The following is a 17,393-nucleotide window of genomic DNA, read 5'->3' as shown; positions in this document are numbered from 1 at the left end:
TTCCCCAGCTGCCGTGGTGGGATTTGAACCCACATCTCCGGATCATTAGTCCATGCCTCTAAATTACTAGTCCAGTAATATGACCACTATGCTACTGTACCCTAACCAGCAGAGTAATGAGACTCAGGCCTCAAACAGCACCGGTCTCCCACCGGAAGGATCAGGTGCCCAGCTGGTGCACACTGCTGGTTGTGGATCAAATAGTTAAAACCTACGCCCCCACACCCCGCCATATCTATCAAAAACAACAATCTGTTCCATTGACCATACAAATAGGCTGAACACAAAACCTCACAAGCCAATTTACAGGCTTGTTCTTACAATGCTGTAGCAAAGTTGCATCTCACTGTACACAGTGTAGCAGAATTTGAAGTGAATATCGAACAACCTTTGATTCAAACCTTGCAATATGCAACATTAGGGAACACTGCAGGGAACAGCTTCCTCTGTATTGCACCTGGGGAATGCTCAGTTTCCATGCTTAACTTTGAGAAAAATGGCAGTGGATCAAATAGTTAAAACCTACGCCCCCACACCCCGCCATATCTAGCAAAAACAACTGATGTGTTAGGCATCCGCCACCACTACATTGCCCTGGGATTTCCAGGGTTGCCCAGCTGCAGCAGTAGCCAGGAAGCCCTGATGTCGGAGGATGCAAGTGGGTTTGGGGCAGGAAAACTGTGCACCCCTCCCCTGCAGATGCAGCACCTTTCAGGTAGGCTGCATGTGTCAGACGTCAAGCAGAGGCCCAATGAAGAAAATATACACACAGGTTTCACACAGCAGCAGGTCTGTACAATCCATTGTTCATGGTTTGGTTACTCAATTTTCTCCTTTCTTTTCCTGAAGACTCTGATTCTTGCTGAGATACAGTTCCATGGATGTGGCAGCTCTTTGGTACCTTGCTCAACCAGCCATTCTTTATGTGTGAACCTAAACGCAGCATTGGCAGGCCAATCCACTGTGGGGGCATCATAGCCCGGCCGTATCTTGTCCACCCGATGTCCAAATATACACAGTTACCACCAACGGTTATTGGATAATGATCAAAAGTGGGAGCCCTGATGGATTGTTCCCATCTCTAGACTAAGGGCACTGAGATCATAGCAACATAGGAACAGAAGTAGGACATTCAGCCTCTCGAGCTATTCCGCCATTCAATTAGATCATGGATGAGCTATATCTTTGCTCCATTTAGCCGCCTTGGTTCTGTAACCCTTAATATCCTTACCTAACAAAATTCTATCAATCTCAGTTTTGAAATTTTCAATTGACCTAGTCTCAACAGCTTTTTAAGGGAGAGAGTTCCAGATTTCCATTACCCTTTGCATGAAGAAGTGCTTTCTGACATCACCCCTGTTCGGCCTAGCTCTAATTTTAAGGTTATGCCACAGATCATTTACGGTGCTCCCAGCACCAGTGCCTTGGCTGAGATCAGTCACCCCGGCACAGACCTGCCACCAAAGCAGAGGTTTTCCTGGTTTGTACGACTTAATGACCTGACACACTATGCATTTACCCATTAAGACATCAGGGAGTCAAATTTGTATTATTCTAAATAAAATGTTTCTGAACTTCAGCACTTCAAAAAAAATCTTTTGATACCTGTGTCCAGTAAGAGCCTCACAATGTGGAAGTTGGAGTGGGAGACACTGTAATGGAGAGCGGTGTTCTGATTTTCATCTGTTAAGTTTACAATAAAGAGAAGTAGTTCTGGTGACATTTCTCGGAGTTCGAGCAGAAAGTCTTGAACTGTGGCAGAAGCTGCAGATTTCTGACTGGAAATCCTGAACCATTCCCACTGAACTGTGTTTAAACTCTGCCTCTGCAGAAATAAAACAGAGATTAAAATGTCAACTTTACAATCGAAACCTTTGCTTTCTTTATTATGGCAAGTTGAGGATATTCCTTAAACTATAATCTTTTTATTTCCTCAAAATTTTCCCTTCTCTCCTAAAGGAACTGAGGGCATGGCTCCCTCCAGAACTTCACTTCAGCTTTTTGCCTCAGAGGTATCACTCTTGCCTCTGAGTCAGACGGTGGCAGGTTCAAGTCCCACTGCAGAGACCCGAAATTGGTGGACTTACCGTCCCGCTGCCGCCGAGTTTTCTCGGCAGTCTTCCTGGTTTCTGGGCGGTCTCCCCGCCGAGCGAGTTTGATGGAAGCCTCCTGCCGGCGGGGAGAGAAGGCCGCTGGGCACCGTCCGCTGATGTCCGCTGGCGTGCGCCGGTGTGCAACGCCCAGAAGAGTCCTCCTGCCTGCCGAGCTGCCAGTTTGGTCCGGGCGGTCCTCCGCTCCAGCAGGGGAAAAGACCGCTGCGTAGAGGCAGGTCTAACCTCAACGGTAAGTAACAAGACCTGCAAAAAAAGGTTAGTCCACTTCTTTTCTTTATTTTCAGCTGGATTTGGATGGATGGGGTCCCCTGAAGGATTATGGTACTTTGCCGAGGATTGCATTTGCCGCCGAGAGTGGGCCGCTGCGATTCAGCACATAAGTCCCATTTTTACCTCCGGGCGGTCTTTTCCAGATTTTTCCATGAAACATCTGCCCAAAGTACCGTCAGGATCTCAGCGGTTCTTTGGGCGGTACTTGGGTGGAACTTAGCTTTCACCAATTTCGAGCCCTAATAATGTAGGCGGACACTTCAGTGCAGCACTGCAGGAGGAGCTGTCTTTCAGGTGATAAACAGAGGTCCTGACTGCCAGTCTAGGTAATGCAAGAGATCCCATGACACTATTTGAAGAAGGGCAAGGGAATTCTACCAGTGTCTTGGCCAACACTCTTCTCTCAAACAAAACTGATTAACAGGTCACTTATCTCATTACTATTTGTGGGATCTCATATTGTGCAAATTAGCTACCAAGTTTGCCTACATTACAAATGATTACATTTTAAAAATATGTCTGGCTTGAAAGATGTTATATAAATGCAAGTTCTATCTTTCCATCAGTACTTTGGATGCGGGTGATGCTGGCAAGGCCACATTTATTACCGATCCCTTGATGCCTTGTGAAGGTGGTAGTGCGTTAGACACTTCAGAGAACATTAAGACATTAAGGGGGAGAAATTAGGTGTCTTTGTGCCTCCCGTTAGTCCCCCTGGGGGTACTAATGAGGCATAAATGGTTTTGTGGCCGGGCGCAGCGTTGACATTGACTCCCGCCATATTCGACGAGAGTTTGTTGGTGGTGCTACGGAGTTGCGCCCCAATCTCCTGCGCCTGGAGATCATGATATCATTGCCGTGCATATTGCTCTGTTAGTGCCCTGGACCCAAAGCACCATCAGCCACAGGAGGCGAACATTGGGCAGCCGGCCACTACGGGGCACTGATTAAAGGTGAGGTGACCAATGTAAGTAAAAAAAATACTTACCTTTCTTGTTGCCGTTTTCTTCGCAGGTTCCTGCCCGCAATCGTTCAGCCCGGCACTCTGCTTGACTGCCAGGCTGATCGTGCGGGTTCCCTGCTGCCTTGGTGTTCCAGGTAGGTGACTTTTATATTGCAGAGCCTGCAGCGATGGCCCTTCCCACAGCCCATTGTGCAGTGCTGCTGAGGTCTTTGCCCCGCCTGCTGCTGGTAGCGCAAATGGCAAATATTTTAAAAGTTTGAAATCTGGTGCTAACCTTTCAAACTTTTAAAAATTAGCGGTCCAAACAGGGCGATAGTGCATTTCTCCCCCTAAGAGTCAACCACGTAGTGTTGGACTGGTGTCACATGTATGCCTTACCAGACAAAGGTGGTAAGTCCCTTTCCTTGAAGGACAGTACTGAACCAGATGAATTTCTACAACAATCGACAAATGACCAGATTTATTGAATTCAATTTTGCAACTTGCTATGGTAGGATTTAAACTCACAGCGGGAGAAATATGCCTAGTTTATACCTCCCATTAGCGCCTGCGGTGGGCAGTGACGGGACACTAAGGGGTTACCGACCCGACACGGTAAAACCACCGACACCCGCGAACTTCCCTGGCAATTTTGCGCTGCTGTTAAGACTTTTTGCCTCGATCTCTTGTGCATTGTAGATCATGATATCATCCGGTGTGCAGCGTCCCGTTACTGCCCCGGATGTAATATTCGCTTCCGTCCCCTGCAGCATCGCTGGGCGTAAACAACGGCAGCTGCCGCTTGGGGAGTGCTAATTAAAGACAATTGTGGTCAGGTAGAGCAAAATTTATTTATGTCCCCATTCTGGTGCCTCCTGCTTTCTTTTGCCCCTGCGATTGCTCAGCCCTGCACTCTCTTAGAGAGCTTGGGGCTGATATGCACGTCACACAGGTGCCATAACCCAACACACACAGCCAGAAGATTCCTTCAATGCAGCATTGGCCCTTCTCTTTAAGGGAGGGAAGGAATCTGTAAAGACGGCAGCGCTGCCCTGAACATTGCTCAGCAGTCTGCCGAAACCGCCCCTCTCACTCCCTTTAGCGCTCTAAGGAAAGTGGTAGCGCTTAATTTTGTGCTCCACTTCCCTCTTGGAGTGCTAAAGAGGAAGTTCCTGGCAGAATCAAATCTTAACTGCCCGGCGATACTTTTGCGCTCCCTGAAAAGTTATCATCCCAAATGGGACGCTACGCAATTTCTAGACCACAATCTCTGGGTTGCGAGCCCAGTACCATAAGCACTACACGACCATATCGCCCAGTACCATAAGCACTACATGACCATATCGCCCAGTAACATAAGCATAAGCACTACACGACCATACCCATAACTCAGTATCATAAGCACTACACGACCATATCGCCCAGTACCATAAGCACTACATGACCATATCGCCCAGTACCATAAGCACTACATGACCATATCGCCCAGTAACATAAGCACTACACGACCATACCCATAACTCAGTACCATAAGCATTACATGACCATATCCATAGCCATTCAACTTAAGAATTAAAGGAGACGATTCAACAGCTGAGCCCAATCCTGCTCTCACCCAAAATCTACATTATGTACTCGGGATCACTGAGTGGTAATCAGGAACTGTGAATGCTTCTGTGAACCCCCTTCCTAGCCTAGGGGTATTGAGTCTGATTGTAATATTCCTGTCTGAGATCAACTACTGAGAACTGAGATTCCAGTTCTAAACTTACGAGTTGCTGAGACCCTCCATTTTGGGAAACCTCGACATTCATCTTTCCTAGATCAGACAAACAATGCTGCAGATTTAAATTCATTGACAGATTATACTCCATAGAGAAAGCAAAGACACTCGCACTCTGATGTCTACAATGACTTCTCCACTGGCCTTACTGGCCATGCCACTGGCTCACATGGATCTGGAAGACCAGTGGCGAACCCCAAGATAAACTTGCCAGATCCGCTAAACCCGGCTGCTACAAAGACCTGCTTCTCACCAGTAGGGCACATTGAATTAATCTGACAAGCTCACATTGGGGTTGCCACATGAGACATGCACGTGAGGAACTGATGGCACTCAAGACCCTACAAGGGCCAGTATACAGGCAGCAGGACTCACAAACGCGGGATCAAACTTGGAACCTTGTTGGTCTCTGTGGGTCAGTACCACAATGAGCAATGACTCATCACTCCAACAGTGCAGTACTGCCGAAAAACATACCGATAATAAAGTTCAAAAGTCAGCACAAGGCTTTAGCTTCAAATTCTTTACATACAATATTGATTCTAGCCGTTAAATTTAAAACAGGGAAAAGTACCATACCACGCCTTTGTCATTTGTGGCCCCCAATTCGCTGAGGTGGTTCTTCAGATGATGACAAGCAGCGATGAGGCTCGGCTTCAATTCATGCCTGCAAGAAAAAACAAACCAACTAAATTGTATTAATTACACGTGAATAGGCTCAGGATCTGGTAACGTTATGTTAATGATTTGGTATGCTGGTTAAAAAATTGATGTACCCAGTGATTAAATGTCTATTCTGTTACACACTGGATAACATGCAGGTTGGCATGGGTTATACACAGCCTAGAATGAGTCCATTCGTCTTGTAAAACATTCTGTAAATCGTAATGTATTATAACACGACGTAATGTATTAGAACATTCTATTATAGCATAAGAGTAGGGCAGGAGTTTTTTTCATCTGTTCACATACCAGGAACTACAAAAAAACTCAGCTACTATAGATTCCAGTTCTAAACTTACAAGTTGCTGAGACCCTCCATTTTGGGAAACCTCGACATTCATCTTTCCTAGATCAGACAAACAATGCTGCAGATTTAAATTCATTGACAGATTATACTCCATAGAGAAAGCAAAGACACTCGCACTCTGATGTCTGCAACCGTGAGCCTGGGCTTCCAGTCGTCTGCCATTTTAATTCTCCACCTCACTCCCACACTGACTACTCTGTCCTTGATCACCTCCACTGTTCAATTGAAGCTCGAGGAGCAGCACCTCATTGTTCGATTAGACACTTTACAACCTTCCGGCCTCAACATCGAGTTCAACAATTTCAGATTAGAACCACTGCTCCCATTTTTTTGGACAGCAGGTGCTGGTAATGATTCTGCCATTTACACTTTCTCTCGACCCCATCTTTTGTTTCTTTGCTTGTCCAATTACCACCCCCCTTTCGCCTTGCACCATCATCCCTTTTGTCATTTAATCTCTCCTGTCTTCCACTCTATCATAGATCTTCCCTTTTGTTCTTTCCTCCCCTCCCCCTTTCTCTGTCCCTACACTTGCTTAAAACCTGTTGTATCTCTAACTTTTTCCACTTCTGATTAATGGTCATCAACCTGAAATGTTAACTTTGTTTCTCTCTCCATAGATTCTAACTGACCTGATGAGTATTTCCAGCATTTTCTGTTTATATTTCAGATTTATAGCTTCTGCAGTATTCTACATTTTCAAAGTAGCATATCCTGTCAAACATAACTAATTTGTATGATTACATCACCTATTTTGTCACACAAAATTGCCTGTTGTTCATTATATTAATCAAAGGGAACCCATTTAATCTACTAGTTAAAATATATAAAGTCCACTCTTTAATTAAAATTGAGAAGGAAATCCATATTTTACTATGTTAGAAGGCAAATTATGGATGCGTCTATTTGTACTAACTGAAATGCAGCCATTGCTCTGATTGGCTCTCCAGACCTATTGCTGATTGGTCCCCTTGGAGGATAACCCACACCCTGAAGTTGCTCTGGAATGTGTAACTGGAACCGCCTAGCCCAAGTTCTGAGTGAATTTCCAATTTGTAATTCGATCAATTTTGACTTCAGAAGCCACAGAAGATACCAAGTTCCAGCCGAAGTCCATTACCCCAGCGCAAGTGTATCGCTCTGCCAGCTGAAGACCCTTACCCAAGCGCAAGACCTTACCGCTCCCCCCCCATAGATGGAGCATTGTGTACGGATTGTTAATATGTTTATTGGGTATGAAGTGAATAGTGACAGTGTCATGACGTCTGGATTTCATCCACCCCAACGATGTCCCTTGTAACACACGCACCAAGCTTGCACGTACCAGGGGGGTCAGAAGAACGTGATCCGTCTTCTCTGAGTTCCCTCTCTCCACTCTGATCCCCACCCCACCCCCACCTGTGTGTCTCTCTCCCCCTCCCCTAGGCTCTCTCTCACGCCCCAACTCTCTCCCTACCCCCCCCAGCTCTCTCTCTTCCCTCTCCCCTAGGCTCTCTCTGCCGCCCCAACTCTCTCCCCACTCCCCCCCCCCCAGCTCTCTCTCTCTCCCCCTCCCCCAAGCTCTCTTTCTCTCTGCCCCGCTCCAGCTCTCTCTCCCCTCCCACAAGCTCTCTCTCCCCTCCCACAAGCTCTCTCTCCCCTCCCCCCACCCCCCAAGCTCTCTCTCCCCCCCAACTCCCCCCATGCTCTCTCTCCCCCCCCTCAAGCTCTCTCTCCCCCCCCTCAAGCTCTCTCTCCCCCCCCTCAAGCTCCCTCTCCCCCCCCCAAGCTCTCTCACTCTCTGCCCTGCCCCCACCCAGCTCTCTATCCCCCCCCAAGCTTTCTCTCTTCCCCCACCCATTCCGCCTACTCTCCCCGCCTGACTCTCGCTCTCCCCAGTGCTGTGGGAGGCTCAGCGGATGCGTTCGGCTGCTCAGAGGAGGCAACGTGGTGTTGGACGTATGCGTAGAAAAGGGTTGGTGGGAATTGCGCTGGTGGGGGGGGATGGAGTCGGTGATATTTGTCCTAACTCTCGCTTCTGTGCATGCGTCAGGAGACACATGTGCAGAAGGGATGCTTAGTACAAATAGTTACTCCGGCAAATTATATATGCCTTGAGCAAGTTTCCCCCAGCAGGATGACAATGAGAGGTGACACATTTTGTGACTTCAGTGATATTGGGTTTTATTTCACTGCATGTTACAAAAGGAACAGCAGACTATTCCATCTGTATTACAAGTGTTGGGATCTCCTGTTTGCATAACCCTTACTTCCTGCATCATGATTTGGCTGGCACATTACTTTCAGTGCACCCCAGTGTTAGTTTTAAACCTCATGAGCATACTTATCATTATACTAACCTGTCAGTCCGCCAGCAGCTAGGTGGCGCTATGTCCCACAGTACCACCCGCTTTATTGTGGCTCTGCGAGCTTGGCCTGGAGAATTGGCTGGATGCCTTTCTGCTCCTGTGAACCTGGAATCTAGCGTCTGGCCATGGATGGATTCCCCTCCCTGCACCCGTCACGTGTCACTGGCCCATGGCCATGTCCTGACGGCCTGAAGCCCCAGCCTGCTCTCTCCTTTATCAGTGATCCTGTTGGCCTTGGCTGGATCCCTCCTCCCTACTGACTACCTGTCAGACATGCTGTCCCAGCCCAAATAAAGAAAGGAAAAACATAGAAGCGCACACGAGAAGAAAGAGGAAAAGGAAACCGAAATAGAAAAGCAGATCAAGACCAATAGTATAGGAAAGAAAATAAACCGATATCAGAAGTCAACAGAAAGAGAGACTGTACACAGGAGCAGGAGTTGGCCATTCAGCCCCTCAAGCCTCTTACCATTTTATAAGATCACGGCTGATCTGTACCTCAATTCTATATACCTTCCTCTGCTCCATATCTCTTGAAAACCTTGCCTAACAAAAAAATCTATTGATCTTGAAAATGTCAATTGACTCAGCATCTACAGGTGCACACACTCTCCTACTTCTCAGTTCACCACTGATGTCCCGTGCACCCAAGTTCATGACTGACCCCTCTCTGGCCAGTCGTTTATCACCGGTTTGGCTTCACTGCCGTATCACTGATAATCCTTCTCACGTTATTAATAATTGATGAAATATATGACTTTAAGTAACTTACTGGCTGGCTGTGAATGTTGAATTTGCCATTAGGAGCAGGTGGCTGTCTCAGGGAGCAGTCGTGTTCAGGAACTGATGCAATTACAGACAGTCACCATTTCCATCTATATAAATTACCTGGATTCAGAAATGCAATGCAAATTTGCAAACGTTATTAAACTGGGGAAAGGGAAGTGGAGTCTGGTGGAGCAGCCAATGAGCCATACAAGGACTGCAACAAAATTTGTTAGTCACTCCCGTAATTGGTCTGAGTATCTTGCGTTCGGGGGTGATCCCATACTGCGAATCTCGAATTATACAATAGCGCAACCCAGGCGTGTAACACTTGTGATCTGAACCAGATATCGGCCCCGATTTTGAGGTCAGCAGTGAAGGAACGGCAGTCATCGTTCACTTCGCTGACAGCTGCCCACAGACTTTTCACGGGGTCTTGAGCGGCAACTCACTGTCATTAGGCATCTGATCCAGTGCAGCGCCCTGTACAGGGGATCTGTGGTGTGTGAGAGCAGGGTAAGTAACAGCGTGTCTCATAAGAAGATAGGAATTAGGAGCAGGAGTAGGCCATACAGCCTTTTGAGCTATTCGATTAGATCATGGCTAATCTTCGACTTCAACTCCAATTTCCTTCCTGATCCCCATATCCTTTAATCCTTTAGAGTCCAAAAATCTATCTATCTCATCCTTGAATATACTCAGCAACTCAGTATATTCAAGGCTCAACCTGATTGAAGAATCCTCACTGAGCCACCAGGAAGTATAAATTAGATTTAAAACATGTACAGAAAACAAAATAAAGAGAGGGAAAGGAAGATGGAATTGAGAAAGAGAGATAAAAGAGACAGAAAGGAAAAGAAAAATATATTTAAAAATAAAATCTCCAACATAAATTACATTCTGAAGGAATGAGATTGCACACATAAAATTAAATTTTCAGTGACCAAGAGGTTATTTGGCAGTAATTATGACTTATACACCGTTAAAAAATCACTTCCATCTGAATGCAGTAGCCCTAATTTTTTCTGGAGTGTTTAGTGGGTAGCTACAGCAACTTCATGCCCTTGCATTGATTTCAAGGTCAGGTCTATCGGCGAGGTACTGTTAAAGCGCAGTGTATGGAGGAACAGGGCAATGCGGACAAATACCAGATTGCTGCGTTTAACTGCGCATGTGCAGACTCCAGAAGTTGCTGTCTGATTTATTCCAGAATAACATTGAGCTCTGTTAGTCTCACCGTTATTCTCAACGCAAAATCCGGGCCATCATGTCTTTCAAACGTGTCCTCAAGTGTTTCTCCAAATTTTCAGTAGGCAGACTAAAGACAGATTAATGAAACGAGGTCTGATGTGGATCATTGAGCTGTTTTATCATACTGACAGCAAGTGAACATAGAGAGTAACAGTTGTAAATAAACTGTACTTCCTCCACTCACCGTTCACTTTTCTCCTAAAAAAAATGAATAAAAAGTAGTGAACCGCATGCCTTGTTCCTTTTGTGGGTTGGTTTACTTGTTTTGGGGATTTCATTACACATCTTTTTTCTAGACAACTTTTAACTGCAAAAATTGACCAACTGCATCTAAGCTTCCAGGCCCAGTCCCAGGCCTGCACCTCACAGTTTCCAGTTTAACACCTGACTGACTTCCCATGTGTCCCTTTATCCTTTTTCTTCCCAGCAAGCAGGTGGGCCTTTTCTCAGACTTCTTCCTCATTCAATGATTGGCCAGGAGGCTTGTCAATAAAGCTAGCTAGCTCTCCTCCCCATCAAGAAACCATTGCTTGTTATTCTCAAGGAGTGCATAATGGGTAATGGCACACCTTCAGCCTGTGATTCTCTGATCATTAGATTAATGGCTGGAAGGTTATGTGTACAAAATATCTTGATAGGCACTCCCAGCATGCATCAGGAGCACCAATGTGGAACATCTCCCTGGTGTTCTGATTGTCTAAAACATCCAAACTCTTGTGTTTGATTGTTTTTAGCAATATCATCACACCCGCTGTTATGACAATGAATGTACCTTTTACTGCAGTGCTGCATAACACTGACTGTAGCATCCATTTCTGTTGGTTGGCTCTCATCATGTCCTATGCCCTCTGTATTCTTGGACATTTCTGCTTTGTTGTCAGTATGTTGGGTTTGATTTCCTGAGTTGACGCATTCCTTTTCCAAATCGCTGTTAGAACTTTCTTCTGATGAGTTGGAATCTTCACTCGATGTGGTTTCATAGCTAAAAAAACATTACTTGTTCAAAGTACCATCACTCAAACATAATGTAAAAATTGCACACATCACAGATCTTGAGCAACCGTAAAACTTTATTTGATGCTCACCCGCCATTTACACCAATGAACTGAAGATTTTTTTTGGCTGAGAGACCACTTGATTTGAAATTTCCATTGTTCTTTTTCATAATAGATTTAAGGGCCATGGACTGAAACACAGCTATGGGTAAAAACAGAAAGAAATGAACATGGTAATAGCTGTAGTTATGTTTTACAATTGGATTAATCTTATTTACTCTCCACAAGGAGAGTCAGACCTGCATCGCTGTTATATATTTCTTGCTGGAGATTAGTTTTGAAATTCGAAGGTTCAGAAGATGATGGTAGTGGCTCCACATGATGCACATTTTCAGCTTCTGTAAAGTCAATAATTACAAACCACTTTAGTGAGTAAATAAATGGGTTGAAAGCCTTTCAATTGAGCAGCACTGGTTCACATATTTCTGAACAGCAGATGGAAATGTACCAAGCAATTTGAAGTTTGAACAGATCTGTGCTCTACCCCTTGTTGTCACCCCTCACCCACTCTTGTCACTCCTGGACCCAATTAAGCTTGTAATGTTAAAAGGTCTGATTTTCACACAGAACACTGGATACGTTGAACTGCCCAAATGTCTTGCTTATACTGAAAGAACTATCTGGACCGTTCAGACCTTACATTGTCCCATGTTCAGTCCTGGTCTGTGCTGAATTTACTGATCTCTCCTAGGATGGCAGATAAGGTGTTAAAGCTTGGTCTCAATACCCCTGGGAAAAAGAAAAGGAAATTACCGAGTGTCTCTCTCCTGATCGCTACCAAGTGACTCTTGGCTAGAGAAGTAGGTGAGGACCTCATAGTTGGCTATGATGTCCTCTCAATGATACTTTATACCAGACAATTGTCCACGCATATTCCTATTTTTATCATTGATCATTAATAGCTCCAAGTAATTTTTTCCTGGTTAGTTTTTGCGCTTCTCAAACAGGTTATCTCAGTGATGGGAATGGAATATTTCCCCATGTCAGGCATCCAAGGGCCAATTTTAACCCTGCCCGCCCGGTGGGAACCAGGCCAGTGGGCAGTTAAAATTCTGACACGCTGGTTGCGATCATAACCTGCTGTTCTGAACGGGTGAGAAAGACAGGCAGCGATAATGTCATCGGGATCCGACTGCGATTTTAACCGAGGCCTGTGCAGGGAAACCTGACGATAAGGTGAGCCGTTACTAGAAAAGACCTAGTGGAGTTTTTTTAGTGTCCATGAAGGCCAAGAGGAACAGCAGTGGTCCTCTGGGCTCCACAAGGAAACCACGGGCTTCCCCAATACAGGACTTCCCTACCCTGATCGTGGGGCCCTCATGACCTGCCTCTCAACCACTTAGCCGAGTGCTGGGTCCGTTCCTTTGGGTCTCTAGTAGCGGTCTCCTGCCGCACAAAATCCAGCTCCCATCCACCAGGCAGCTATGGCTTCTGCCAGGTTCAGGCTAGAGACCGATGGGATCTATGTAGATAGTCCGGGAGTTAAAATCTCCCTGGTCCCACGGCAGAGGGCCAGGTGGTTTTCAGTCAATTCATCCCAACCCACATGACTCCTGGCCCCAGGTTAAAATTGGGGCTCCAGAGTCAATGTCAAACACACCATAGCCAGGAATAACACAGGCAGCTCCACTGTAAAGTTTCTGCCCCAATATGGTGCCTTAGGAGTCCCAAACTCAGAAAATAAAAGTTCACTATGACACCCATCCTTGCAGCCTCGCTAACCAAGATGGCTATTTTAGTGACAATTACATTTCTTGTGCGCCCATGGCCACTAGGAACACACTTAAATCAACTAAATTAATTTAATATAGAATCCTTACACATGGCAGAAAGAGACATTTACCTCACTAATATTGAAAAACTGAGGCTGTTTTCGTTAGAAGATATTACAGGTGATTTGACAGAGGTGCTTAAAATTATGAAGAGATGGGATAGCGTGGATAGAAACAGACTGTTCCCAGTGACTGAAGGTCCTAGAACAAGAGAACATAGATACAGAATTAAATGCAAGAGATCTAGGACAGAGAGCAAGAAAAAAACTTATTTACATAGAGGGCTGCGGAATGCACAGTTGGAATTAGTGATTGAAGCAATCAATGTTTAATAGGTTAGAAAGTTGACAAAGGAAAGGGGAATAAGGGGATACGGGACCAGGGCAGCACTACAGCTGATGTGGAGGAGAATCAACATGGACTGGTTGGACCAGCGGCTGGTTTCTGTGTTGTAATTTCTATGTCATTCTACATAATCTAGTCTGGAATCTTGTTTCCAGAGGTGGAAGGTCATTGAACTAATCCAGTGTACCATTCTGTGCCCCAGCTGTAAGCAGTTTTGCAATCCTTCAATTTTTAGGCATTGTTTCTCTGCTATATCAAATCATTTTGACAGTTTAATTAATGGCAAAGATATTGGCTAATCAAACTTTAGGTAACTAGAGCAAATGCACAATGAATAGACTCCTTGCTGGAACACAACTCGTCCTTTTTTCACCCCAGGTCCTGCAAAGATTCCACTTCAGTTAATATTTCCCAAAATGGTTGCACAATTTCACCTAGCTGCCTGAAGGCCACAGGCACATTTACTGGGACATGCGATAAAACGCAAGCCACATAGCATCCTCAGTGATGCTCCTGCTGACAGGTAGCTTGTGCTTTTAATCACTTCCGCAGTGGATCTTTGCCCGAGTAACCATGCATTGTGCCTTCAGGCTCTTATGTTGTTACGATAGAAACAATGATTAACAAAAGCTGTACGAGAATAGTTTAATATTATGATGATCAGCAGCCACAGACAAAGTGTCTGGGAATGTTAGGGGGCAACAAAGTGGGAGCCAGAAACCTATTCAAGACCAGAATAAGGGTTGAACTGTGAATGAAATGAAGTTGGTCAATCTTCTGTTTGAGTTCAGCCTCAACATGATTGTTGAACATGATTGTGTTTGGAGCAGGATGAAGGAAGGTCAGCTGAATAAAAATGTATTATGTCTGTGTCACAATTGAGCCATAATATTTTGGGAGGAGGGCACAAAGAAAACCTTTTGAGGAGAAGTGGTGATATTTTACACAAATGCTTATTGCATCAAGAGGAATCTGTAAGAAAACTAATTTACAGGAATTCCTCGTTCCTTGAAATGTTTTAATCTATTGCAGTTTTTGTGATCATTAAGGTGAGGGATGTCAGTACTTTGACCAGCTTTGTACATTTCTGCTAGAATAGAGTTTGTTCTACACTGCCAAACAATGGGTGAAGATTTCCTCTGTTCATGATGTAGATTGAGAGATCATTTCCTCTGATTACTCTATCTTGTAAAACAGGAAGTTAATTATTTTACAACACTTTCATGATTTTGCAATAAATTGCAACCAGACAAAATATTTCCGCTAAGTACGATATCGCTGACAGATAGAACCAGAGGAAATCTTCCCCCAATGTAGCTTAACTTCACCTGCATGTTTTTCATTGTCACTGAGACACGATGGCACTATGATAATGTGCAAATTGAGCTGAAAAGTGCTAGAACCAAAGCATAAATCTGTTTGACATAGATAATGAGAAGTCAAACCACCATATATCATTTGGCAATTTAAAGTCGACAAGGCTGGGCTCTGATTATAGCCTTAGGTAGTCAATTGCATTTTTTGTCTGTTCTTGGTGTGTGCTATGTAAATAAAATGACTAGGACCCTACACTTCATGTAGTGACACTGGGGAATCTGCAAATAATTAATCTATCTCAATGAGTAAGGACATCTTCACAGAGGTCTCAGCTAACAGGGCCCTTTTAAAAATATAATGACATGATTTGACCACTCTGTTGCTAAATGAATAAGCCAAATACCTTTATCTGAGGAGTTGAAAGAAAGGCAGTGTATTTTTGAAATTTCCAGCAGATAACTTCATTTTTTTTTACAGTGAAACCAAACCACCTGCTGATAACTGTTCTTCGATCAATTATTGAGCTCCTGAAGTTCAGTGATCTGTGAGGAGCTGCCTCGCTTCATGAATAGCACCACTGATTTTACTCATCCTCCGATGATGCTGTCGAGGCCATGCTTCTATTAATTAGCTTAATTAGGAGATGTGTTTGACCACCTCCTGAACAAAGCTGAAGTTAACCTGCTGTTTATGTGGCTAAATGAACACTCTCTATCTCTATCAGAAAGCAAATAATCTGTCTTCATCTCTGTTTCAATGCTAGCTGTCTGTTGCCACAGAAGAGATTTCACAATATCACAATGCACAGGTTGCAAAAGCTAAATAAATAGTTTCTTATTAAATTCAAAATTTGATTTGTTTGTATAATTTGCCAAAATGTACAAATACATTGCACAAGATCGCTATAGGGTATAGTAGCATAGTGGTTATGTTACTGGACTAGTAATCCAGAGGCCTGGACTAATGATCCAGGACATGAGTTCAAATCCCACCACGGCAGCTGGGGAATTTAAATTCAGTTAGTTAAATGAATCTGGAATAAAATGCTAGTATCAGTAATGGTGACTGTGAAACAATTGGATTGTTGTTAAAAACCCATCTGGTTCACTAATGTCCTTTCGGGAAGGAAATCTGCTGTCTTTACCTGGTTTGGCCTATATGTGACTCTGGACCCACAGCAATGTGATTGACTTTTAACTGCCCTCTGAAATGGCCTAGCGAGCCACACAGTTGTACCAAACCGCTATGACAAAGTCAGGACTGAACCGCTGCAGTCCTTGTACCTTCACCACAAGGACTGCAGCGCCACCACCGTCTCAAGGGCAATTAGGGATGGGCAATAAATGCTGGCCTTGCCAGCGACGTCCACAACCTGTGAACGAATACATTTTTTAAAAAGATCACTGATAATTATTGCTCTAATCTTGGCCTTTCTGCCGTATCACTTCGTTTGATGCAGTTTCAGTAGTTTGCCAATTACCTTTCTTTCTGATGGAATTTGTCACTGTTGTTGGTATCTCCAGGAATCATGGTTAAGGATCCTGAAGAGCATTACAGACAACAGATGATACCAACATTTGCAGATGATACCAAACTGGGGGTATTTCATTCTTCAAATGTTTAAAGAAATAATTCTTATTTTGTATAATCAATTTGGTTATACTTGGATTTTCAAAAGGTCTTTGATAAATTACCACACGGTAGACTCATGACAAAGGATAGGGGACAACTAGCCAAATGGATAGCAAATTGGTGAAAAGAATAGAAAGCAGAGAATAAGGGTAAAGGGTAGTTATTCAGATTGGAAGAAGGTAGAAAGTGGCATTCCACAAGCATCAGTGCTGGGATCACTATTGCTCATAATTTACATTCATGATTTGGACTTAATAATTAACTCAATAACAAAATTTGCTGATGATACCAAACTGAAGGTATAGCTACTATTGAGGAAGAATGCAACATAATAGAAGATCACATTGGAATACCTGCAAACCGGACAGTTAAGTGACAAATGGACTTTAACATACATAAATGTGAGGTGATGCACAATGTTGGAAAAACAAAATCACCTACACCTTAGTAAATAAGATACTGAATGGGGTAGAAGAGCAAAGTGATCTATGGATACAGGTGAACAAATCATTAAAAGCAGCATCAGCAAAACCATTAAAAATGTTAACCAAGCACTGAGATTTATTTCTAGAATTCAAAAGTAGTGAAGTGTGAGGGTCGAAAATCCAGTGCTACACAAAAAAAAAAGAAGGCACCCAGTAACAAGGAAACAGAGCATGGGACCATTCCATACATCCTTTTAATCGAACTTTGGCCAAGGCAAGCCGCAGGAAGAAAGGCAGGCTAGGAAATATGTCTGTGGCCAGACACTATGTGAATTCGGGGGCC

General features: G+C 44.2%; 1 protein-coding gene and 1 long non-coding RNA gene across 4 annotated transcripts in view; one reads left to right on the top strand and one right to left on the bottom strand.

Annotated features, from left to right (window-relative positions):
* The window catches only part of LOC139268670 (KN motif and ankyrin repeat domain-containing protein 1-like), a 141,270-nt gene that overhangs the window by 9,894 nt on the left and 113,983 nt on the right, over window positions 1-17,393 (bottom strand). The window contains exons 4-7 of the mRNA XM_070887206.1: window positions 11,590-11,701; window positions 11,277-11,486; window positions 5,690-5,777; window positions 1,606-1,825 (exon numbers count right to left, since the gene is read on the bottom strand). Coding sequence (XP_070743307.1) covers window positions 1,606-1,825; window positions 5,690-5,777; window positions 11,277-11,486; window positions 11,590-11,701 — 630 coding nt within the window. The remainder of the gene's footprint in view (window positions 1-1,605; window positions 1,826-5,689; window positions 5,778-11,276; window positions 11,487-11,589; window positions 11,702-17,393) is intronic.
* LOC139268672 (uncharacterized) lies at window positions 508-15,842 on the top strand. Of its 3 annotated transcripts, none has more exons than XR_011594081.1 (2): window positions 508-715; window positions 15,471-15,842. It is a non-coding gene; the product is annotated as an uncharacterized lncRNA (long non-coding RNA). The 3 variants fall into 3 exon arrangements; XR_011594082.1 differs by lacking the exon at window positions 508-715 and adding an exon at window positions 1,913-2,343; XR_011594083.1 differs by lacking the exon at window positions 508-715 and adding an exon at window positions 9,275-9,769.

The sequence above is a fragment of the Pristiophorus japonicus genome, chromosome 8 (assembly GCF_044704955.1).
Source record: "Pristiophorus japonicus isolate sPriJap1 chromosome 8, sPriJap1.hap1, whole genome shotgun sequence".
Lineage (NCBI taxonomy): Eukaryota > Metazoa > Chordata > Chondrichthyes > Pristiophoridae > Pristiophorus > Pristiophorus japonicus.
Note: the sequence above shows the minus strand (reverse complement) of the source record. Positions and strands in the feature narration are given on the sequence as shown.